Source organism: Rhizophagus irregularis, chromosome 25, assembly GCF_026210795.1.
Source record: "Rhizophagus irregularis chromosome 25, complete sequence".
NCBI lineage: Eukaryota > Fungi > Glomeromycota > Glomeromycetes > Glomerales > Glomeraceae > Rhizophagus > Rhizophagus irregularis.
The window spans coordinates 1,140,900-1,167,397 of record NC_089453.1 but is presented as its reverse complement, the minus strand read 5'-3'; the positions used below and the strand labels follow the sequence as shown (position 1 = coordinate 1,167,397).

The following is a 26,498-nucleotide window of genomic DNA, read 5'->3' as shown; positions in this document are numbered from 1 at the left end:
AGATCGTTCGATCCGAGATCATTCAATAATATGGACAAGAATAGCGAGGAGAATAAGCAACAATTATAACTTTATTGTCACATAAAATCAATGCCGCAATAAATACAGGGCATTGAAGAGAGGTGAATCTTTTACCATTTGTAATTAATTTGTGAATATTAGTAAATACTTTATTAATATATTTAATTAATAATAGGTTTCGAAAATTTGACCAGGATTAATAATGGTTTGTATATTTGAGGTTAACGTTAAATTTCTTAACCAATTCACATAAAACCAATTTTATTTATTTTAGGAAATCCTGATGGTCACCCGATCCACTCTCCCAGCAATTACGATATTCGCTTTTTTAATGAATTAAGCGATGAATTCTGGCTGCAAACTAGTAATTGATTCGATCTTAATTATGATACTTTGTATATATTACTGATTCATTAAATTTATATTTACATTTTTTTCTTTTTATTTTAGACAGGTTACGCAAGGCGTATCTGCAGCAGAGAGTGGATCGACAGACCTATAGGTATAGGAAATGACGCCAGCGTCGTTCCCAAAGCCGTAGCAGCAGCAGCAACAGAAGCAGCAGCAGCGATCGGAGGAGGAGAAGAAGAAATAGAAGAAAAAGAAATAGAAGAAGAAGAAATAGGAATTAAGGTAAATACTAATTAATCATGAATTTATAATTAGATGGATATATATCACTAATGCGTAAAACTATAATCTTATTCCATGAATTTTGCGAAAAATAGATCCTCCCTTCCTTTCGTTTTCCCTTCCCTTCCTTTCCCCTTCCCCTTTTCCTTCACTTTCATTTCCCCTTTACCTTTCGTTCTCCCCTTTTCCTTCCCCTTCCCCTTTCCTTTCATTTTTCCTTTTACCTTTCGTTCTTCCCTTCCCCTTCCCCTTCCCTTCCCTTTCATTTTCCTCTTCCCCTTCCCCTTCTTCTTTTCTCCTGAAATCATCATTTTTAATCTTTTATTTTGGTTTATTATTTTTATTATATTTTTTATTATAATAATAAACAATATTCTTATATCAAATTTTCTTATTTTTTAATATAATATTGTTAATTGGTTTTTGATTTTTGGGCTTATAAAAAACAACTGATAAACATAAAAGCTATGCGAATAAACAAAAATGATAATCCTCAATCTTCATTATTATGCCATCTAGAATCTATATAATTAAACATTTAGTCTGTATAAATAAATTATAATTGCGACCATCGCCCGTGATCTATCATAAGCTTATTAATCAATTAATACCTGATGCAAAGCAGCGGCTAAATTTATTCATATTGAATATTGGATGTATATCACGTATGATTATTCAATCAGATTATTTTGAAATATAAATTTATCAACGTAATTTTATTTATGTCACGTCGATGTTGTTTAAGATAATAAAAAAATTAATTCTGTAATATTTAAAAATATTAAAAATGATATAAAATTATATACATAAATAAAAAAAATTCTCAATAATTATTAATAAGTTCGTCCAATAAATAATTACATCAATAATATTATAAATCAACTTAATTCTCCAATAACAGATAATCATCATTGTTATTGATATATATTAACCAATTAGGATCATTATGATTACATGCATGTGATATCTAAAAATAGATAAAATCGTGTGATTGTTTTTTTGTTTATTTTCAATTCTTTTCTTATTAAAACTTACAAAAATGTACCCACCAACTCATTCAAAAGAAAAGAATAAAAGAAAGGAAATAATATGCCCACCTACCACATACAAAAAAGAGAAAAGCCGATTTAAAATAAATAGTGGAGCTGTTAAGCAAGGTATGAAAATAGGATATACACGTATTTTTCATATTTTTCTTTACAATATGTTGTGGTTTGAGTCTTTCTTTGTGGTATAAGTGTGAATATATTTTTCAACGGCCATGTATCTATTGCTTGTTAAATATATTTGCAATTTCTTGTCTTTCTTTGTTAGACTGTGGTATTACAATATGAAGTGTGAATATATTTTTCAATGGCCATGTATCTATTGCTTGTTAAATATATTTGCAATTTCTTTTGTAATATTTGCTTTAGCCTGGAGGAAAATATTATGAAATAGGGCTGGATATTTTATGACATTTTCTGCCTTCCAATTACTTTGTCCGGGGGTAACCTGACAATTTGTCGTTGTCCGTCAGTTGTAGCAACCAGCATTTTTTTACAATATTATGATTTTAAGAAACAAAACTTTTTCAAAAATTTAATAAAGAAAGAACTAACTTAAAAATATTATTTTATTATTCTTTACAAAACGCTGGCGCTGGAGTTATTTTTTCTCTCACTTATCAAATCCCAACATGTCCAAAGACTAATCATGTAGTACGCTGTGGTCTGGAACACCCGAGGTTTTTGACTACCTAGGGATGAAGTTGTAGGGTACTCCTGCCTGATAGGCTAGCCTCCTCTGACTTAGGGTCTCATTAATCGGGAGAAGAGGTAGTTCCTAAGTACCTTCCACATCAAGAGCGGACATTTTTTGATACTGTACATCAAGGCGGTAATCCTATATCTGCGAATTCAAGAAAAAAAAATCTAAATCAAAAGAATTTGGAACCAACACATGTCAAGGTAATTTAAGCATTCTTTTTAAAAAAATTTAATCAAAGATTAATTTGGTTTATATACAGTAAACCCAAGGAAAAAGAAGATATAATGTATTTTCAGAAGAATATAATAGTAACGCATATCAAGGTAACTTAAATATTTATTTTTTATTTTATTAAAAAAATATAATAACAAGATCTATTTTCTCTTTAAATAGCAAACTTCGAAAAAAGAGGTGGAATAAAACTGGAATAAATATAAAGGTATATTTTTTACTAATTTTTATTTATATTATTAATATTTTTTTTAACACTCTTTTTTTTTTCTAATCTAACGTTTGTTTCTACTAATACTACTAAACATACTAACATTTTCTATCCATTTTATTTTTCTTTTTTTTTACTAACATTTTCTAATACCATTTTTTTTCTTTAATAATTTCGTTTAACATTATTCATACTAATATCTTTATTACTAAAATACTTTACTATTTCTATTTCTTTCTTTTAAATATTAAACAGATAAAAATATGCAGCAAATAAGTGAACACATTATTTTACACATAATTCTAATTTTTTATACAGCTAGAATAATTTTTATGATTTTTTGTAATTTTATTTATTTGTAATTAATTAACAATTAAATAAATAAATTAATATTATAATTGAATTTAAATTATAAATTTATTAGCATTCATATTATTGCATTAAATAAATATTATTTTTGATATGCGTTCAATAATAAAATCAGTAAATTATAGCTATTAGCCTATTCACTGGTCAAAATCGATATTGTCATGCACGTATCGGGTACCTGATATGTGTCTGATATGTATGAGATACGCCTATGATATGTAACATATCCACACATATCGGGTACCCATAAGGTTGCTTGCCGAAACCTAGGGGTTTAGGCAAGATGGCGTTTTGCCGAAAAGCGAAATTCTGCCAAAACTATATTAAAGTTATATTAAAAAACTGGCGAAACTTTGGAGAAAAGCGAAACTGCCGAAACTTATTATAAATGCCGAAACTGCCAAAACTCTGCCGAAACTATAATAAATCTATAGTAAAATTTTGACGAAACTAATCGTAGGATTTTGAAGAGGTTTAGACAAGTAACCTTAGGTACCCAATACGTGTGGCATTTATGCATAAATTCGGGAATATATACTATAGACATTGCACACATTTCACATATATATCATACTGTAGAATATCAGACATGTATCATACATTTATTAGATACCCGATACATTATAATGAATATCAGATAGATACCAGGTAGTGCCGATAGCTACCCAATACATATTTGCTATATGTCCGATAAATACCAGACACTAGTTTAAATAATATGTAAAATATACTAATAATAGCAACATACCCACACGTATCGGGTATCCAATTTGTAGTGTTTAATGCAGAATTTCATCATAGTATCAACAGTTTATCAGATACCCGGTACCCAATATATGCCTGATATGTGTGGTATAGGTACATGATATGCAATATACACAATACACACACATATCGGGGTATCAGATTTGTGTAGTGTTTATACGTAAATTCGGGATAAATATTATAGATATTACAATACATTTAATACATTTCACCTTATATGGTGCAGTCATCATATGGATCAGATATTATAGCAATATAGCAAACCAATACAAATAATATTACTTTACAGATTTATAGATTTTATGTATAAATCGCGATATTATTAATTTTTAAATTTATATAATAAATTATAATAAATAAATAATTTGGATTAAATAATTTGGGTTTAAATAATTATAATAAAATTTTTATTAAAAATAAACAAAAATATAAAAAATTAATAAATTTTAAATTTCTTCGTAATTAGTTTTTCCAATTTTCCTAGTGAAATTTTAATCATTCCACAAAGTAATTCGACTTTCGCATCTTTATCGGGGTCGAAGCTTTTAGAAAAATTATGAAAGATTAAAAATTGTAAATTCATTATTAAATTCTTAAAATCTTAAATTAAAAAAAAAAATTACCTTTTAGGCAGCTGTATCAACATTTTTATTTCGTCTTTTGGAACAAAAAAGCTTCTTTTTAAACAATGTAATCCATCTTCAATGTCTTGGTCGTAATTAAATTTGATATAAATACGTTGCGCATCAAACTTGTTGACCTCGATTTCGATAGTATTTCTTGCAACGCCACATGCTTCAACATAAATGATAAATTGGTCACTATATTAAAATACATTAAATAAAAATTTTTAATCAATGCTAAATAATTATATATATAGCCTAACTAATAAAATAATTTCAATACCTTGATTCAAATATATTGTACTGCGGATATGGAAGCGGTTGCGACTGAGTTTGGGCTTGCGCTTGGAGTTGCTGCGACTGTGACTGTGACTGCGTTTGGGCTTGCGTTTGGGTTTGCGTTTGGTGTTGCTGCGGCTGTGACTGCGTTTGGGTTTGCGTTTGGTGTTGCTGCGGCTGTGACTGCGTTTGAGTTTGGGTTTGGAGTTGCTGGGGTTGCGTTTGGGTTTGGAGTTGCGACGGGCCCACCAGCAATAATGGCTGTTCCTCGATCTGAATTTTGAAAATAATATTAATTATTAATACAGAAGACATCTAAGAATTATATTGTTATCAACTAAAAAGTAACTTACATCTTCGTCTCTATTGTGAACGGCTTTAGTTCTTGCTCAGTTGAAGTTTAATATTTTGCCGCGTGGTCCTTGAAGGGGATGATCCTTCACATAATTAAAAAAAACTTCCTTCTCACTCTCATTCTCGAAATGTACGAAGCCATACTTATAAATAAATAATAATAATATAATCATTTAATTAGAATTACTGTAAATTAAAATATACTACACACAGGGACACTATTTATTTACTTACCCCAGTTGACTTCTTTTTTTACATGTTTAAAATTATAACGCAATGTAGATCTAAAAAACTCGGCTATATTGGTCGCCTTTATCCCTTCTAGTTCATTCGGAGTAACTCCTCCCAAAAAAATGGACAACTTAGACTCTGTTTGACAACAGGGATATTTTTTATTTGCTATTTAATTTAAATAGGGAATGATAAAAAGGTTTCATTAGAAAAAAAAATACCTCAATATCCTCTTGTGAGGGAAGGAAAAAAGAAAAATAGCCTTCCGTGAAGGAAGGAAAAAAAAATAGCCTCCCGTGAAGGAAGGAAAAAAAATAGCCTCCCATGAAGGAAGGAAAAAAAATAGCCTCCCGTGAAGGAAGGAAAAAAAATAGCCTTCCGTGAAGGAAGGAAAAAAAAATAACCTCTTGTGAAAGAAGGAAAAAAATAGCCTCCCGTGAAGGAAGGAAAAAAAAATAGCCTCCCGTGATGGAAGGAAAAAAGGTAACCTCCCGTGAAGGGAGAGGAGAGGAAAGGAGGAAAAAAGGTAACCTCCTAAGAAAGAAAAAAAAGGTAGAAAGAAGGTATAAAGTAGTAATTTTCTTCGAGTGAAATAAACCACATATATATATATTTACCCATCATTGGTCAAGTGGTCAAGTGAAAGAAAGAATATATTTATTTATTTGTTTGTGTTTATCGTTGAGGAAGGCTTTGCCGGAAGGCTTTTATATATGTTTATAAGTAAGAAAGAATTTATTTGTTTATCGCTGAAGATTGAAGAAGGCTTTGAAAGCTTTTATATATGTTTATAAGGCTTAGTGTATAAACACATAAATTAAAAAAAAATAAGAACCGCGTAAAAGGAAAAAAGCCACGCTAAAAAAAGCAAAAAACGCGCCATTACTAAAAAAAATTGATGATGATAGCATACGTCACTTCAAGAAATCACCAATCACAAATGGTGATTGTCACAGTTAACTCTGGCCAAATTACAATTTGGCCAGAGTTAAAGTCAAAATTACTACCTTACTACATTGACGTATTGAGTATTGACGCAACCCTAATGATGGCATATTAAGAAGTGGATTTAATTATCACATAACGCCCATAGTGCCGGCCGGCCCTGTGCAGAATTTTTTCGGGTTTTTCGTTTTGCACACTGTGTGATCAGTTGATTTTGTCCGACGCGAGTAATGTGAAAATTTTGTAATTGATGTAACGCACGAAAATAAACTTAATTAGTCTTTTTTAGATATATTATAAAATTCATTTCTTGGATCTTTTTGGTTTAAACTACATATTTATTTGAAATTTATTTTTTTATAAAGAAACCAACTACATTTTGTATTATTATGTAAGCAAAAGATATATCATTTTGATTTTTTTGATTTACGTTTTTTTGATTCTTTTTTATGATATTTTCTTTTCTTTCTCTTATGGGTTTTGGAACTTTCTGCTCTGTTATTGTTATCAATATCGTCAGGAGAATTGTTGTCATCATCATAATTATCATCCCCATTATAGCTACCATCTTCAGAATCCCAGTCATAAATCGGAACTTCTTCAGTCGAACGATTAAGCCTTTCTAGCGCTACTTTATTTAGACACCAACTAGGTGCTCCTATAGGTGGCATTCCGGTTTCTTGTACATAACCATCAATCCTTTTGTACTTTAAAGTTGCTTGCTTTGTTTTTAACAAATTGACCGTTGGATCAGTTCTTTTATGTAATAAAAGACGAAGCTTAAATATAATAAAATTAAAATTAAAATTTTTAAATTATTAATATCTCAGTCTTCTTTGATAAGTCTTGTTTGCGTGTATACGAATATATTAAAAAATTAGTAAAAGTAATAATGTAATACATACTCCTGGGGAACGCCACCATTTATCATATATTTATATAGACGTTGTTTTGTTTTTGACCGCTTCTTTAATAGTTAAATCCTTTTCCAACCACAATTCCAGATCATTAGGATCTATCTCGTCTGGATCATCATCGGGATTTAGTAGTTCTCTAATCTTTTCAATTACCACCGGTATTACGACTGGCCATTCGCTCTCTGGATCCATCTCCTCCCATTCCTCTGAATGGTATCCTGTTTCTTTCAATATGTTGACTAAATCTTCTTTAGGATATCTATTAATATACTTGTCATTATTTTGAATAAGATAATTCGTGGCAATAACTCTCCTTTTCTTTTTCTAGTTATATAATAAATAACATACATATATAAAAAAAAAAATTATTATTGGTTAAGTTCCAGTATCCTAATTTTTGCTCTTTTTTTGCTACTTACATCCTGCATTTTTGAGTTCTTTGTGGTTCTTCTTTTGTTACTCTTTATTTTTTCTTCGCCTTGAATTCTAATATTATATTCTCGATGGCAAGAGCGCCAACGTCTATAAAGCATGTCTAATAGTTCTTTATTCGTTACTTTATATCTTTTATCAACCAGTTTGTGAAGCGCTGGAAGTAGCTTCGTAACTATATTATCCTTCTGTTCTGCCCAAGTAATTTTTACATCTATTTCAAATACATCTTTTAGGTCGGAATCGATCCAGATAAACACCTCTTTCTATAAAATATATGTAATAATAAAAAATCAATTGTTAATTAATAAAAAAAATCGTATAATAATAAATAAATACTTTCCTTAAGTCTTTTGTACGATCTTGAGTCTAAATACTTAACAACTTCTTCAGAAGATGATGAACTTGCAGACTCTTCTTCAGAAGATGATGATGAGCTTACAAATTCATCATCTTTAGATGATGAAGAATCAGTTCTGCTGATTCTATTTCTTCTGTGCACATTCTTTTTCGCCATTACTATTTCGATCCTACTTATTTATTATATAGGAATAAAAAACTCTTCAATGAAAATTATTGTCACGGACTTAACTAACAGCTGTTATCTTTAGCGCATATATAAAAATATATTTTTACCTGGCACTTGTTTAATAATTATTATATATAGGTTGACGATATTTGTACTTGGTAAAAAAGTTTCGAGTCTGAAGTCTTCCCAAAAAAAGACGTACCCCTTTTTATATAAAAAATGTAATCGCGTAAATGCGTAAAAATAAATGCAAGATCTTCCAAAGCGTGTTCGTACGATTAACAAGATCTTTTAGAGCACGTATTAACAAATATAAGCAATAAGTTCCTTCAAAGCGCGTATGACTAAAAAAAGTAATTATATTGATTTCTTTCAACCTGCGTTTCTTAAAAATATTCTGTAAATAATTAGCCATTTTTAGTAACACATAATTAACAAAAAAAATGAGTAATAATAATACCAAAAAGTCTATAGCTGACTTATTAAAGCCCAAAAAGAAGTATGTATATCCATGTCATTGCGTTCTTTGTAAAGGCGCAGAAGTTGATCCCCGTACACAAGAAAAACATACAAGAGATAATATTTTATGGAGATCAGATGATTATGATTCAAGAAGAAATCAAATGAATGCTATTGCAGGAAGAAAACAAAACAAACCTAATATTATCCTCTCAGTTGAAAAAAACCTTGTAGGAGCCAGCTCAATTAAGAAACGCAAAAGAGACGACAATCAGCAAATATCACCCATTGAAAACTCAGCCGATTCGAGTATCCCAAATTCATTTTTAAGTCCCATTATGTCGTCAAGTTTGGCTACACCAAAAAATCCACAACCGGATACTACTACATTAGATAACATGGTAAATGATGCATCAAAGCCCAAAACCTCATATTTTCATGATCCAGAATCTAACAATGAAAATAATAATGAGTATGATAATAATAATATTTGGGAAATGGAGTATGATGTCAATGATATTTATAACATAAATCAAGAGGAAGAAAGTTCACCTAAAAACAATAGTGATAATGATGATGAGGAATATCATATTTATAACATAGATCAGGAGGGAGAAGGTTTGTTTGCATCTCCTATAATTGATAGTGATAAGAAAGTTTTTGAATTAGGAAATTTGGATGATTCCATAAATACCGAGATTATTCTGTGGGCATTTAAATTTCAGCAAAGATATCGGCTTTCCGATATTGCACTTGAAGCGTTAATTAAATTTTTACATATTCTTCTTATACGAATTAATAAATCACAATTTGAAGGATTCCCTACCTCAATATATAAAGTAAAGAAACTATTAGGAGTCATTTAACCAAAGATGTGTATGGCTGTGTGTACAAGTTGTCATAAATTACACAGCGCTAAAGATATTATTGCATATCAGGAGGAAGGAAATTTTGCTGTGATGAATTGTTTGCATGAGGAATTCGCAGACAATCTGATATTAAAACGTCGCAATAAATGTAATAATCCACTCTCCGCTCTCAAGAAAAATAAAAATGGAATAATTGCTGTACCTCGTATGCTCTATCCAAAACTGAGTATTCGTCAGCAGTTGAGCATGCTTTATCAAAGGCCTGGATTTGAAGATATGCTACAGCTATCAGGGGCTCAAAAAAATAGTAACTCTAACATCTATTCAGATATTTATGATGGCAGAGTATGGAAAACTTTTCCATTTGATGATGGTAGCAGCTTTTTTACAACAGAAACCGCAGTCACTCATTTAGGCCTTCTTTTTAATCTTGATTGGTTTCAACCATTTACTTACACACAACACAGTACTGGTGCTCTTTATGCATCTATTTGTAATCTTCCAAGATCGGAAAGGAATAAACCTGAAAATATTATATATTTAGGTTTTTTGCCGGGGCCGAAAGAGGTGGGGTTAGAACGAATCAATCATTATTTAGCTCCTATTGTAGATGAGTTTTTAGAACTTTGGAAGGGCTGGAGAGTACCAAAGACCCATAGGTGTCCTGATGGTTTGGATATAAAAGTTGCATTAATTGTTGGATCATCAGATATACCTGCCACTCGAAAGCTGTTTGGCCATGGATCTGCAGCAATGAAATGTAATAGATGTGAAAAACGTAGTACCTATAGTAGAGAATATAAAAAAACTCATTATGGAGGAATGCAAGACTATAATAAATGGGTAACAAGACCTGCAAATCCTTTATTACATAGGCAATATGCTCACAAATGGTTGCGGTGTTTCTCAAAGGCTTCTAGGGAAGCACATTTTAAAGAACATGGCGTACGATGGTCTGAGTTGTTACGATTGCCATATATGGATCCTATACGATTTGCTGTAGTAGATCCTATGTATTGTCTCTTCCTTGACGTCGCAAAATGGATAATAAAATCCATTTTTATAAATCAAAATAAATTAAATATGGAACAACTTCACATTGCACAAAATAGAATGGATCATGTTGACTTGCCTCCTGACATTGGTCGGATTCCTCCAAAAATTGCAATTGGAAACGATGGGTTTTCCAACCTAACTGCCGATCAATGGAAGACATTTATTATGATTTATTCTACAACTATCTTGTGGGACATGCTAGATGATAATGATAGAAAAATTTTAGGACATTTTGTTCGGGCATGCAATCTTTTAGTGGCAAGATTTATTACAGAGGATGATTTAAAAGAGGCGCAAGAAAAATTAAAAGATATGGCTTACCTCATAGAAAATACATATGGTCCCGAATTCATAACAAGTAATATCCATCTTGCTCTTCATATTCCTGATTGTTGCTGTGATTACGGTCCTATATATAATTTTTGGCTTTTTCCATTTTAGAGACTTAATGGATATATAGGTGAGATTTTTGATTTTTTGATTTTTGGGTTAAAGTATACAGTAGACTATATTTTAAAAAAAAAATTCATTTTCACCTAAATTCAGGATCATATCCTAATAGTAACCGGCAAATAGAGCTCCGAACTGATGAAAATCGTCCTTAAAAACACTTTTGTAGATTATCATTTATCACGTAGATGGTCATCTGGTCTTCTAGATGAATCTCTTTACCTTCTTATGCCAAAAAAAGCTGTAGGAAGTTTAGCACTCACAGCAGAAAGGGAAGAGCTACAACATTTTCTACTTATGAGACATAATACATCTATGCTTTTCAAAATATATGGTACTGAACCAATACCTGGTCAAATGCTTAAGCCATCATATATCAATGTTGTTATGCCTTTGGAATTGCGAGGATTCCTATGTGAATGGTATGCAATATTATATGAGAAGGAAAAGGAAGACGTGTTAAAATTTATGGATTTGCACATGAATCAGCATGCAAGACTGCAAATCGGTGCAGAAATATTCGGATCTATGATAGTAGGTCGACATGAAAACAATGCGACTATACTTGCAAAATGGAGAGCAAATAACGATGAGTCAACTGATATATATCCAGGAGAAGCTCAATATTACTTTGAACATACAATTAGGTTTCCTGAGGGATCGAGGACACACCTTCTGGCGTACGTCAAATGGTATAAGCCTGCCACTACTTCAGCTACTCGATTTAAACATAATTTTATGGAATCAGAAGTATCCAATACAGAGTTATGGAAAGCTGAGTATTTTCAGAAAGGGAGTGATTCATTATTAGCAGTCTATAGAATACTATGCAAAGCTGTTAAACTCAAATACGTTATGAAAAGACCGAACCAACAGAATCAACAAAAATATTTTTCTATAGTTCCTTTGAATAGAAGATTTAATTTATAAAAGAATAATCTATTATCTATTCGAAATGCATTTAAACAATTTGCATACACTTTATCACGTGCACATGTATAAATAAATGTCGATCCTATTCTATATGCACAAATACGTGATCGCTTTACAATTGTGTTACATTTGAAAGTGTATGCAAATTGTTTAAATGCTATTACACGAAAATGTTGATCTTTGATAGGTGTATATCAAATTCTATCCAATGGATTTCGTGGCTGTGACCTTTTTTTTTATTAATTAATTACCGTAAGGAAGGCATTTGAATGCCATCCTTTAAAAAATTTTCTCGTGATGCCATCCAATAGATTTCAATAGATTTCGTGGCTGTGACCTTTTTTTATTAATTAATTACCCGTAAGGAAGGCATTCGAATGCCATCCTTTAAAAAATTTTCTCGTGATGCCATCCAATAGATTTCAATAGATTTCGAGGCCGTGACCTTTTTTTATTAATTAATTACCCGTAAGGAAGGCATTCGAATGCCATCCTTTAAAAAATTTTCTCGTGATGCCATCCAATAGATTTCAATAGATTTCGTGGCTGTGACCTTTTTTTATTAATTAATTACCCGTAAGGAAGGCATTCGAATGCCATCCTTTAAAAAATATTCTCGTGATGCTACCCAATAGATTTTGCGACTGTGACTATTTTTGTAAACTGGCTTTCATTGTTTTCTTTATATGAAAATTTATATGAATTTTTAAAATTACTCAAAGAACTGTTACTCCGGAAGACTATATATATATATTCAAGAGTTGAGTCGATGCCATATAATTAGTGGTTCATTTAGTTACACTTATGCTCCGGACTTAACGAACCGTTTACCTCGTAAATGGTAGGTAATTTATAAAAAGCTTCTACTTGGGGTGCACTGTCAACTAATTAAATCAAAACTATGTATAGTCTTATAATAAAATTTACCATTGAAGATTTTTTCGTATTAAACTATTTTATAATAAATTTATTATTAACGAAGCTATATTTTCATTCTTTAATAACTCTGGATCTTTCTTAACATTTTCATTTCAAACTTTGCGAAATTACTCCAAATATCTGTCTCTTTCACGAAATATCTTTTTTTTTTTAAAAAAAGTCATTAATACTTCGAAATTAATAAATTAAATTTTCTAACCATAATAAAACTTTTTTTTCGTAAGTTTTGAAAAAAACAAGGTATTTTATGTTTCTTGAAGATATCATGTATCTATTCAACTTTACGGCGTTACTTGAATGCTAATAAAGCGTAAGTTATTAAATTTTAAAGATTTCGGATAATTTATTGGGAAAATGATTTCCGTTTATATGTACATTATAAAAAATCGTATTATGATATCATAAATAAAATTTTAACTCATGCCGCAATTAATTCGAAGTGGTATAGTACAAATCATGTGACTATCAGCTCCCAACACTGATCCCGTGTATGTTGATCAATTTATTACTATTACACAAAAAAAAGTGTGCTCTTTAAATTATTATATACTTGTGTGCACGTCCGACATATTCAAAAAAGGAAATTACAACAAATGCACTTGCTGATCATTTATTGTCGTAATTTTCTTTTTTAAATATGGGTGAAACACTACACTTTATAAATAGTACAAAAATCTAATATTTTAATTTTCCGATTAATTTATTTGAATTACACAGGAAATAAAGAAAGGATATCATGATTATTATTATTAAATTAAGTTCTTATCTAGCAAGAAAATTTAAATTTTTGGTGCATGTAACAATTGTAATATAATTTAAATTAATCTATTATTATTATTGATTGTGTAAACTGAATGAAATTAACCAATTACAATTTTGATATTTATATTATTTATTATTACATCAGAATCATTGAAATATTTTTATTTTTCAGATTAAATAATTAATTGATATTATAATGAATTTCTTCCATTGCTGTCTGTACCTTGAAGCACGATTATTCAGAGGCGTCTTATATATTTATTATACATACTATATACACTTAATTAATAATTTAAATTATTAAATGTGTCAAATTTTATTATTATGTGGTGCATAAAAAAAATTTTCAATTAATTTACATTATTTAAAAATATCTTCATTATTTTAATTACTTGCGCAATTATATTATTACTCTACTCTAGGATTACATGGTTTAGGCTAATTTTCCTCGATGAATGTACATATTATTTAATTGAACGGTATTTATTACATTATATATAATATAATATAATAAATGAAATTAACCAATTACAATTTTGATATTTATATTATTTATTATTACATCAGAATCATTGAAATATTTATATTTTTCAGACTAAATAATTAATTGATATTGTAATGAATTTCTCCCATTGCTGTCTGTACCTTGAAGCGCGATTATTCAGAGGAGTCTTATATATTTATTATACATACTATATACATTCAATTAATAATTTAAATTATTAAATGTGTCAAATTTTATTATTATGTGGTGCATTAAAAAAATTTTCCAATTAATTTACATTATTTAAAAATATCTTTGTTACTTTAATTACTTGCGTAATTATATTATTACTCTACTCTAGGATTACATGGTTTAGTCTAATTTTCCTAGATGAGTGCACATATTATTTAATCGAACGGTATTTATTATATTATATATAATATATATAATAATACAATTAAAAAAATATATATAAAAGGAGATAAAATTCCTTTTCAGAAAAATCAGAAAAGTCATCGTAATAAAACAACAATTTTACATAATCAAGAAATTTGAATTTTTTTAAAATGTCTCAACTTTCGCCAGAAGATAAATCATCCAATTCAGAAAATGAGGTCAATTCAGAAAGTGAAAGTGGTTCATTTTCTGAATTAGATCAAAGGTTTAGTTCTAAGGTCTCTCGGAAAAGAACCAAACATAGATATTTCCCATATATAATTCCATTGGAATATTCTCCAAAATATTCTCCAACCTTAGAAAATATTACGATAGCAGGTCCGTCAGATGTACAAACTACAACAACGGCAGGTCCGACTGATGTACTACAAACTACGATGGCAGGTCTGTCTGATGTACAAACTACGACGACAGCAGGTCCGACTGATGTACTACAAACTACGATGGCAGGTCCGTCTGATGTACAAACTACGACGACGGCAGGTCCGTCTGAAATTATATCACCGAGGAAAAGAAAGGACGAAGAGTCCACTAAAAGCAAAGAAGCAAAAAAGGCCAAATTAACCCCGGCAGACAACCCGAAAGAAAAAGGTAAAAAGTATATACTATTATTATATATATTATTATTTTAAAAGTCGAGAACTATCTCACATTATATAAATTTATTATTAATTTTTTTTATTCATCAGACACAATCAAAATTCTTTCAGAAGATCATTACGAAGTCCAACAGTTCTTAGAAACGATTCCCGCTAATGCTTTGAAAGACGGATTAGTTGCTCTAAAGAGCATGAATGGCGGAAATTGTAAACAACTTATCTTAGATATAGATAAGCAAAAATTAACTGCCGTTCTTCCGTCAGGATCTCTTAACATAAAACCGACATTTTACATGTCCGAGAAAAATTTTATAGAAATGGAACAGGAGAGATTTGAGAACAATCCCTATATACTTAAGCGATTACCTGCTGATTCAGACAATAGCAACAATAATACAACAATAGGGATCGAACTTTTATATAAAGAAAAGATAACTGGTGAAAATCTTAAGGAAGATACATTAGCCGTTGCATGGTTAATACATCATTTAAAGACGGTCCAAGATCGTCTACCTTATAACCCCCCAATAATGCAGCCCAATTATAACAGTAAAAAATATGTACAAAACCTCTAAGAATACTTTGACAATTATTTAAATAAAGGAATGGAATTTGATGGTTCCAAAATAAATGGAGCTATTCCTCTTGTGAGAAATATTGATGATGATAATAATCTTAATTTAAGAATTAATTCCATTCCTGACAAAATAGACGTTGGCAATATGTCTTCGTTGATAGAAGACATGCTTGTAGTCTTAGACAAAATCAAATCAGAAAATGAGATAACCGAATTGACAAGACGGCGAAATGCAAGAAGATACGCGTATTTTTACGAATTATATAAGATGATATTAGAAACAGTCGCTTCAGAGCCAAAAAAATTTGGCGAAACAAATGCATTAAAAGCTAAGAAAAAACTTGAGGGGGAGATGAAAGAAACAGAAGAAGAAACTGAATTAGAAAAGTTTCTAAAAAAAGCTGAAGAAAAACTAACGCAAAGACAATGGAGAAGTTACAAAACTTCAGCCGAAAGAATAAATAGGTTGTGGAATACATGCAATAAAAGTTTTGCGATTTTCGATTTGATAACTGTTCTCACACCTAATTTATTTGAACGACTACCAAGTAAAGAAAGTGCGGAACGGTGGTTTACAATAATCGAAAAAGGAATCTATTATACTCATCAGGAGTATAAGGATATCCAAAAGCAGCAGGAGGAGGAGAAGGAAGTTATTGATGACAGTAGTAGTAGCGACAGTAGTAGTAGCGACAGTAGTAGCAGCAGCAGTAGTAGTAATAATAATATTGGAAGTGGAAGTAGAAGGAGACGGGGACTAGGAAGGGAAAGAGGACGAGGAAGGGAAAGAGGACGAGGAACGAGAATGGGAAGAGGAACGGGAACGGGAACGGGAAGAGGAAGAGGGAATAAAGCTGGTAGTAGTAGTGATAAAGGAAAGGAAAAAGTAGTCTAAGGAAATAAATATCTTTCATTATTATTATAACAAAATGTGTATATTTTTTATTTTCCATCTTTTAGTTCTATAAATAATAATATAATACAATATAATAAATAAATCGTTATTTACTATTCACAAAACACATGTTATAAATTTTATTTACTACTAAAGAGTTTATAAAATAGCCGTGAGTTTGATGTACCTCACAGTATTTTTCTTAATAAATTATAGCAACTTTTTTTATTTATTAAATAGGATTTTAAAATGTAACTAACGGTTTAAAAATTTATATACGTACGATTCGATCGTAAATAGTGAGTTAAAACTATTAACACTTTTAATAATAATAAATAAATGCTTAATAAAGTACAGTATATATCCGTATCCGTAATTTGCCAGATTTTCCGGATGACAGATGAGAAGGATGAAACTACCACCATATATATAATAATTATTACGTTTATAATACAGTCAGCTCGCGTTATAACGAATTTTGATTTAACGAATTATTGTGGTACAGATTTTATTGTCCGAAGCGAAGCGAAGGACTATATATGTTATGTCAAAGATATCCGGAAATTTCGTGCTACATCAGATTAAATAAATTTGTGATACATCAGATAAACAAGATAAAGGTTTATTTATAACCTTTTTTTGCATTCAAATTTAATTAACAATTTGCGTACACTTTCTAATGTAACACAATTGTAAAACGATCACGTGTTAGCGCATATAGAATAGGATCGACATTTATTTATACATGCAAATTGTTTAAATGCCTTTTTTTTCCTAGTCATATGAATATTTACTATTTAAATGCCTGTAACGAAATAAACTGTATAAATTATTTTTTACTTGTGGAGAAAAATATCCATATTTTTTATCACAGTGTATGAGACTCACGTAAGTACATTTTTTTCCACAGTTTTAATATATTCACGTAAGTACATTTTTTTCTACAGTTTTAATATACTCACGTAAGTACATTTTTTTCCACAGTTTTAATATACTCACGTAAGTACATTTTTTTCCACAGTTTTAATATACTCACGTAAGTACATTTTTTTCCACAGGTTTAATATACTCGCGTAAGTACATTTTTTTCCACAGGTTTAATATACTTACGTAAGTACATTTTTTTCTACAGTTTTAATATACTCACGTAAGTACATTTTTTTCCACAGTTTTAATATATTCACGTAAGTACATTTTTTTCCACAGTTTTAATATATTCACGTAAGTACATTTTTTTCTACAGTTTTACCACTACGTAAGTAGATTTTTTTATTAATAATTAGAAACTTTGGTTTCTTTTCCCATTTAATAATATACTAATTAGAAATAATTTTTTTTTTATAAATATTCTCAAACAAAATAAAAATTATTCAAATAAAAATCTCAATGTCTACCAAAAATAATAACAATAATACAGGAGGACTACCAAAATTTAGAATTAAACGAGTCAACAACAATGAAGATAACAATACTCTTCAAAAATTTTATAAAAAAAATAAGAGCAGTGCAGTTGTTGGATTACCAAAATTTAAAATTTCCAAAGATTTTAAAAGAAGTACAAAAAAATTGGATTTGGCACCACAATCAGAAGCTGAATTTCTAGTAAATCTTCTAGAAGCACCACAATCAGAAACATTAATTACGAAATTACTTCCATATCAGAAACAAGGCCTTGGCTAGATGTTATCAAATGAACACCCTAAAGAGCCAACTATCGATGAAGAAGTTCAATTCTGGATTCAAAAGGAGGATCAATCGAAAAAAACACGCTATTATAATACAATAGCAAGATTTGCAACAATAGCACACCCTAATCTTAACAGAGGTGGAATACTCGCTAATGATATGGGTCTTGGCAAGACGATACAAATGATTGCTTTGATAGCTTCCAAACCTGCAATCAATTTAGATTCCACATATTCTAAAACTACTCTGATTGTTACTCCTTTAAGTGTGCTTGACAATTGGGTTGACCAAATCAACATACATGTTAAGAAAGGGTCTCTTTCTTATTACGTTTTTCATGGTATTAATCGAAATAATGATCCAGAATTCCTTAAAGATCACGATATAATAATTACTACATATGCTATTCTTGCACAATCAGATATAAAAGAAAGGAGTGGATTACTCGCTATTAAATGGCTTCGAGTTATCTTAGATGAAGGACATATTATTTGTACAAAATCATCAAAACAAAGTATTGCTGCATGTAATTTGAATGCTGAGAGAAGATGGATTCTCACAGGAACCCCAATTATGAACGAGTTAAATGATATGTATTCTTTAATTAAATTTTTAAGATTCACTCCTTTTGATAATTTTGAAACATGGAATACTATATTTAACAACAAAACAATGAAATTTAAAAACAATAATAACAGTCGTCTTAACGACTTAAGAAACTTAATGAAAACCGTTTGTCTTCGTAGGACAAAGGACATGAAATTCAATGAACATCCTATAGTATGTCTTCCTCCCATTAATTTCTATACTCATAAAATTAAGTTTAAGACGGACGAGAAAAGATTTATGATAAAATGGAAAGTGATACAAAAGAACAATTTAGAAGTTGGAAAGAATCAAGAAATGGCGATTTAAAAAATAATTATGTAACATTCCTTGAAATGCTTCTTAGACTAAGGCAAATTTGTAATCACACACAACTTCTTTGTAAGAGACAAATAAATCAAATAAATGGAATTGATAACAAAGAAGAAATTGGAAATTTAAATGATTTTAAGATAAGTTCCAAAATTGAAGCTTTGGTGGAATTTTTAAATCAAAATAATGATGATGATAAATCAGTAGTCTTCAGCCAATGGACATCTTTTCTTGATTTGATTGAAATTGCTTTTAAAGACGCAAATGTCAAATTTGTTCGATTTGATGGCAAGATGTTTCGTAATCAGCGAGAGGAGGCAGTAAATAATTTCAACAATGATCCAGAAATAAAGGTTCTTTTAATTAGTTTGAAATGTAGGTCTTTGGGATTGAATCTTACCGCAGCTAATCAATGTTTTCTTATGGATCCTTGGTGGAATCCAAGTATTGAGGATCAAGCTATAGATCGAATTTATAGAATTGGTCAAACTCGACCAGTTTCTGTCTTTAGAATTTTTATTGAAAATACAATTGAGGACCGCGTGTTTGAACTTCAAAAGAAAAACGTGACTTAATATTTCAAGCTTTTGAGGAGCAGCAATCTAATGAGAGTTCGAATATTGATGAAGCTCAGTTGAAGAAAGATTTGCAAGTTTTATTAGGCGAAAATTAAATTTTTAGTGTATAGGGTTGGGCACTAAACTAAAAAAAATTGAAATTTATGTGGTGTCGGCAGAATCAAATTCTGCTATATTTTTTTTGAATACTTAATAATTTCTTAATTAAAATATTTGATTGAAATTAATCCATTTTTTTTAAAAAACCAAATTAATAAAATTTATTAAAAAAATCAAATATTTATTTACAATTAATTAATTATATTAATGCAAAAAGTTTATATGTTCAAGCTATATATATATATAAAGCTGTATTACAAGAACCTTTTGATACAATTTATATGGAGTTTTCATTTGATGAGAAATAACGTATATTAAATTATTATAAATTTTAAACTTACTACTTAAATTGAATCAAAGTTTTAAGATCTTCGACTTTTTGAAGATTTTCTTTAATTTTTTTAATTTTTTCTTCCTGTTTATATAATTCAATTTCTAGATTTTGTTTTTTTAATCTTAACTCTAAGATCTTTCATTCCATCTCTATAAAATTATTTAGTTACTATACGGTATATTTATTATTTAAACTTAACTTACCAATAAATGGATTTTGTGCATTGTTTGACGCCATATTTCCTTTATCAATAGATGAATTTTGTGCATTATTTTTATTTGACGCTGTATTTCCTTTTGATTGTTTGAAAAATGAATTTATCTTTAATTCTATTTGATTTTTTTTCGAGGGACCAACAAATTCCTAAAACAAAAATATATATATATTAGAAAAAAATTTATAAACTTATATATATATTAAATAACTTACTATGTCACCAATATTAATTTCTGTTGGATTTGCCGTTGATAATTTAAACTTAATATATTTCCTATGTGGCCCAATAAGTTCTTTTTTCTTTACGAAATTAAAGAATTTATTTGTTTGTTCGACAGACTTAAAATGAATAAATCCGTAACTAAAATAATTCATTAAATTTTATTAATAATTATTATTAAAATATCGATTAACTTTTTAATTATTTTACTACTACCCCTGGTAAGATCTTTTCTAACATGATTAAAGTCATATTTGAATGTAGCTTTCATCCACTCATTAATCTCTTTTGATTTTATATCCTTAATCATCAATCCGAAAAATAGAGATAATTTATGTAGATTACTTCTATGGCAGCAAGGATTCTTTATTTTTCCTATTTTTATTTAATATAAAAAAAGATAAAATATTAGTTTTCGTGACGCAATGAAAAGAATTTTAAATGTTAGCCTTTCGTAATGAAAGGAATTAAATGTTAGCCTTTAGCAATGAAAGGAATTAATAAATGTTAGCCGAAAGGAAGCCTTTCACAAGGAAAGGAATAAAATGTTAGCCCTCATTTTGTAATAAAATAAATAATTTTATTTACCCACTGAAATTCAGCTCAAAAAAAAAAATAAACGATAGAAAAAATTGCCGTAAGAATTTACCAATTAAATCAGACTAGTCATGGAATATTCTGATCAATATTCTTTAATCGACAGAGACAAAAATGAGATCGATTTATGTTATTGTGTTAACTTTCTTATAGCAGTACACTGCTGACATGTTCTTGCTAACAAGAATAACGATCAGACGAAGAATTTGTAAGTTAGATATGTGCTTTTTTATTACACACTAACTTTTATAGCTAGATTATGATTTATAGCAATACCAATAAGAATTTAGAATATATGAGTTTTATTCATTTTTAATTCAACTGATCGTAATACTTGAGCATCCTGCTTATGAAAGTTCCGTTTTCTGTACTACTATAACAGGACCCCGGATATCTAATATAAAGGTCATAATGGACTTTTGGCCAAAAACACCCCTTTTTGCTGAAACTCAAAAAATCGTTTTTTGTAAATATCTCAGCATCCAGTAATTCAATTTTAATGAACTTTTTTTTATTTTGTAGCCCTCATTTAGCTCTACAATTTAAAAAAATGTTCATCAAAATTGGACCACTGGATGCTGAGATATTTACAAAAAACGATTTTTTGAGCCCTGAAAAATGGGCCAATCTGCCGAAAGTGTGACTTATGACCTGTTTTGGAGATATCCGGGGTCCTACTATAACAAACAACGCATATATTATTATAATATATTTATAAATCAAGAGAGTTGCGGATTACAGTAAATTAAATACAAAGATATAATAAAGAATTAATATGTTTTTTGTACACATATCAGTACCCGATATATATCAATCCTGGTACTTTATAACTTTTAAACATATTTTAAGAATTAAGATGTGCATGTTATGGGTATTCGATATGTTGCTAAAGTATAAAAAATGCGCCGATATATATACAGTCTATTCGATGATATGTATAATATATAAGAAAAAATAAATATTGCACACATCGGATCGGGTATTTGATATGTATAAGATAAATTGTTGATATCTATCGGGGTCCGACAGGTATATTAGTGACTATTAGAAGGGATATCGGGAGTCTGAAATTTATATTTTCGGAAGTGTACGTTTATGGAAAAAAATCAGGTATATGATATGTTACCGGGTTGGAAAACTATCTGATATGTACCCAATATGTGGAGTATTATAAAATATGAATCGTACACATATCAGGTACCCGATAAATCTCTTTTTGACCAGTGATTAAGCCTATTAGGTATACTTTGGACATGTATATCGGCACTATCTGATAAATGTACGATATCTATCCGATATTTTACTATAATATATCAGGTATCTGATAAATCTATGATATGTGACTGATATTTGACTACCCGATATGTATAAGATATGTACATGATGTTTACAATATATGTCACCGATTTTCTACATTTCTACTACACTTATCGGGCACCCGATATATGTAGTATTGTTAAATATCATACACATATCACTGGTAAAAAAATGGTCTATCCTACACATATCCTACACATATCTTACATATATCAGGTACTCAAAATGTAGAAAATCATACACAAATAATACACATATCATACACATATCGGGTATTTATATATATAGTATACCTATCAGGTACCTGATATATGTATGATATATATATTAGTACCCGATATGTGTATGATATGTGTATTATTTGTGTATGATTTTTTACATTTTGAGTACCCAATATGTGTAAGATATGTGTAGGATAAATCATTTTTTTACCAGTGTATATCACATATATTGCACACATATCGGGTACCTGATATATAACCGATAACCTTGATTTTGACCAGTGTAAGAAAAATATTTCCAGACATTATACGATGAAATTTCAACTCTTTTTGGAGGATTTACCTACTTTGAAATCCCTTAAAAGGACGCGACCTGACTTATATATAGAAATTCTTACCTGTCGCTCTTGTGAAGACCAACTTGAAGACTTTATGCACTTATTTATGTGCAATAAACGCTGTCCTAAATTACAACAAATCTTGACATCATATCTCAACCATCTTACCTAAAAACTTAAAGAAGCGGGTGATAACGCCAATTGTGATTATTCCTCTCAACTCGATAGGATCACTTCCCTCCCTTGTTGGACTTTCTTGTCTAACAACTGGTTCTCCTATAGTCTGGTCTGAGGCTGTCTGCCCACTGCTTTCTCAGAATCCTTTGAAAATTCAGGTATTTCTCGCCTTACCGCCATAAATGTGGTCGCTGCCATTCACAACAATTTTATCAACAAATTCTGTAAACGAATTTGGAATTCATGCTCGTATGATAAAGGCATATGGGAACATGTGATGAACATTACTTCAAAACTTAAACAGTCCTCAAAACCTAAAGGTTTGTTCAAATCTTCTTATTTACCTTACTCATGTTTACCACCTCTGACCCATGTTGATTCACGTGACTCCAAAACCAATTGGTTAATGAACTCGATGAAATATGAATTATTTTGGTTTAATCACATGTCAGGTTTTATGCGTTGTCTAACGGTGCTACTTAATAACAGCTTTTGCAGGATGGAATGTTGATTTTAATAGTGGGCGTGTCATTCGTTATTATGTTAGCATAGTTGCTTCTACTTTGGTTGAAATATATCAAGGGGGGAGATCTAGGAAGTGTTAGTATTAGCGATTTTTCTTTTGAATTTTCTTTTAATTTTAATTTCTTTCTAGGATAGAGCTCCAAACAGGTCAGCCAAATTCAGGTAACCTGACCTGACCTGACCTGAAATTCAGGTCAGGTATGAGATTTTTAAAAAAAATTCAGGTTAGGTATGAAGATTGACCTGACCTGATTGACCTGTTGACCTGAAACTATTGATTCTACTATATAATAAAAGTGAGTTGCAGTATTGCGATTTTTTTATATTGATTTTATATAATAAAAGTGAATTGCGATATTGCGATTCACTTTTTTATATTAATTCTATATAAAAAAAGTGAATCGCAATACCGCAACTCACTTTTTTTTATACAAAATCAATATAAAAAAGTGAATCGCAATACCGCAACTCACTTTTTTTATATAGAATCTATATAAAAAAGTGAATCGCAATACCGCAACTCACTTTTTTTATACAAAATCAATATAAAAAAAGTGAATTGCAATATTGGGATTCACTTTTTTATATGATTTTAATATAAAAATGTTGAATCGCAATATTTCGAGAAAAAATGTTGCGAAAATGTTTTTTCATAATATTATATTAAAAAAATGTTTCATAACGTTTTTTTTTTGATATTTCAATAATAACGTTGTGAAAACATTTTTTTCATAATGTTATATTAAAAAAAACGTTTTGCAATATTTTTTTTCAATATTTTAATAAAAAACATTGCAAAAACATTTTTTTTCATAATATTATATTAAAAAAAAAAAGTTTTATACCGTTTTTTTTCAATACTTTAATAAAAATAGTCCTGAAATTTTTCAGGTTTCAGGTCAGATCAGGTCAAACAGACAACCTGATATAACTTGACCTGACCTGACCCATTCAGAGGTCTATTCTAGGAGACTATATAGCTTTGTTTTTAGTTAGTTTTTATTTTATTTTTCTATTTTCTTATGTATGTAAATTTGTGAAGTTTGATAAATAATTAATAAAGATAAAGGCTGCTATGCCATGTTTGCCTGAAAGTGTAACTTGGGTGTTGGGTTTATAATCTTGCATTTTTCTTTATGTATTTTTTCTTGGAAGATTATCGTTTTTGTATTAGATTAGTTCTGCACTTTGTTGCAGTTCTTTTTTGAATACCTGGTATTCTCTAAAGTAACTTGTGGCAAAAATTAATAAAATTCAAGCGCAGCTTTGTTAAAATGAAAGTGTAACTTATGACCTGTTTTGGAGATATTCGGGGTCCTAACAAAGCCATAACTATTGGTTGCCTTATGTTTATCAATTAAACCAACTCAAAATTGAACTTTGATCATGAGATTAGTGTAACATGACCAAAAAAGCTGATTGAACAATTATGAACTGGCCTAATAATAGTCAAATTTTAAACCAAGCTGAACCAATTGATAAGATCAAGATGTGTATCTAGATGCAAGATACGTTTTAACTTTAGAAAGCATTTGGAGGATTTTTTCACTACAGGATCCAGCTTCAAAGAAGAATACAAATAATATAAATGTATTATATGAGAAGATGGACAAAAATTTTAGATGAAAAAAAGAAGCATTATCCTGAAAATAACTCGCATATTCCCTAAGAAAACTTTCATAAAACTTATTGATTTCTGAATTATACTTAAGAGCGAGTGCTATATAGCATTTTTTTAAGCTCTTCATAATTCACTTTTTTTTTAATGTATCATCTTCACTTAAATCCTGTGAAATACAGTCCAGGGTATATATGAAGTCAAAATTAAAGCCCAAAAGTAGAAATATTTCGACTTGGGAAGGTTAAAAGTCAAAATTAAAGTCGAAATGGTCAAAATTACATCATAGTCATGTGATTTTTATAATTATAATTTAATATAAAATTTTAAACGTGAATAACTCTGTCAATATTGATGCTACAAATATGAAATACATATCATTGGAATTCTCTTGATGAGCTGAATCCAACCGCGTAAAGATCATAAAAATCGAATCACTGGATGCGGAGTTCGTTAACTTTAAATTTTAAATTTATTGTTTACTATAAAAATTATAAGACTATTTAATACCAAAATTTAAACGTGAATAACTCTGTCAATATTAATGCTACAAATATGAAATACATATCATTGGAATCCTCTCAATGAGCTGAATCCAACCACGTAAAGATCATAAAAATCGAATCACTGGATGCGGAGTTCGTTAACTTTAAATTTTAAATTTATTGTTTACTATAAAAATTATAAGACTATTTAATACCAAAATTTAAACGTGAATAACTCTGTCAATATTAATGCTACAAATATGAAATATATATCATTGTAATCCTCTCAATGAGCTGAATCCAACCGCGTAAAGATCATAAACCTCGAATCACTGGATGCGGAGTTCGTTAACTTTAAATTTTAAATTTATTGTTTACTATAAAAATTATAAGACTATTTA

General features: G+C 29.6%; 8 protein-coding genes across 8 annotated transcripts; 6 read left to right on the top strand and 2 right to left on the bottom strand.

Annotated features, from left to right (window-relative positions):
- Positions 1-223: 223 nt before the first annotated feature.
- Positions 224-669, top strand: OCT59_016736 (uncharacterized protein; the record flags this gene model as incomplete). The annotated part of the gene is made up of 2 exons (XM_066145876.1): positions 224-226; positions 472-669. The coding sequence occupies 2 exons, from the start codon at positions 224-226 to the stop codon at positions 667-669; spliced, it is 201 nt and encodes a 66-aa protein (XP_066003614.1).
- A 4,244-nt stretch (positions 670-4,913) lies between these two features.
- Positions 4,914-5,165, top strand: OCT59_016735 (uncharacterized protein; the record flags this gene model as incomplete). Its single annotated transcript, XM_066145875.1, has 1 exon — positions 4,914-5,165. The coding sequence occupies one exon, from the start codon at positions 4,914-4,916 to the stop codon at positions 5,163-5,165; it is 252 nt and encodes an 83-aa protein (XP_066003613.1).
- Positions 5,166-7,346: 2,181 nt separating this feature from the next.
- OCT59_016734 (uncharacterized protein) lies at positions 7,347-8,277 on the bottom strand (the record flags this gene model as incomplete). Its single annotated transcript, XM_066145874.1, has 2 exons — positions 7,347-7,534; positions 8,100-8,277. 2 exons carry the CDS (start codon positions 8,275-8,277, stop codon positions 7,347-7,349), a joined length of 366 nt encoding a protein of 121 aa, XP_066003612.1.
- A 635-nt stretch (positions 8,278-8,912) lies between these two features.
- Positions 8,913-9,505, top strand: OCT59_016733 (uncharacterized protein; the record flags this gene model as incomplete). Its single annotated transcript, XM_025310324.2, has 2 exons — positions 8,913-9,366; positions 9,474-9,505. 2 exons carry the CDS (start codon positions 8,913-8,915, stop codon positions 9,503-9,505), a joined length of 486 nt encoding a protein of 161 aa, XP_025183544.2.
- A 5,302-nt stretch (positions 9,506-14,807) lies between these two features.
- OCT59_016732 (uncharacterized protein) lies at positions 14,808-15,871 on the top strand (the record flags this gene model as incomplete). Its single annotated transcript, XM_025324971.2, has 2 exons — positions 14,808-15,288; positions 15,387-15,871. 2 exons carry the CDS (start codon positions 14,808-14,810, stop codon positions 15,869-15,871), a joined length of 966 nt encoding a protein of 321 aa, XP_025183543.2.
- A 30-nt stretch (positions 15,872-15,901) lies between these two features.
- OCT59_016731 (uncharacterized protein) lies at positions 15,902-16,768 on the top strand (the record flags this gene model as incomplete). Its single annotated transcript, XM_066145873.1, has 1 exon — positions 15,902-16,768. The coding sequence occupies one exon, from the start codon at positions 15,902-15,904 to the stop codon at positions 16,766-16,768; it is 867 nt and encodes a 288-aa protein (XP_066003611.1).
- A 1,386-nt stretch (positions 16,769-18,154) lies between these two features.
- OCT59_016730 (uncharacterized protein) lies at positions 18,155-19,947 on the top strand (the record flags this gene model as incomplete). The annotated part of the gene is made up of 3 exons (XM_066145872.1): positions 18,155-18,370; positions 18,449-19,234; positions 19,297-19,947. 3 exons carry the CDS (start codon positions 18,155-18,157, stop codon positions 19,945-19,947), a joined length of 1,653 nt encoding a protein of 550 aa, XP_066003610.1.
- Positions 19,948-20,389: 442 nt separating this feature from the next.
- On the bottom strand, positions 20,390-21,129 carry OCT59_016729 (uncharacterized protein; the record flags this gene model as incomplete). The annotated part of the gene is made up of 4 exons (XM_066145871.1): positions 20,390-20,484; positions 20,587-20,746; positions 20,813-20,960; positions 21,014-21,129. 4 exons carry the CDS (start codon positions 21,127-21,129, stop codon positions 20,390-20,392), a joined length of 519 nt encoding a protein of 172 aa, XP_066003609.1.
- Positions 21,130-26,498: the final 5,369 nt, after the last annotated feature.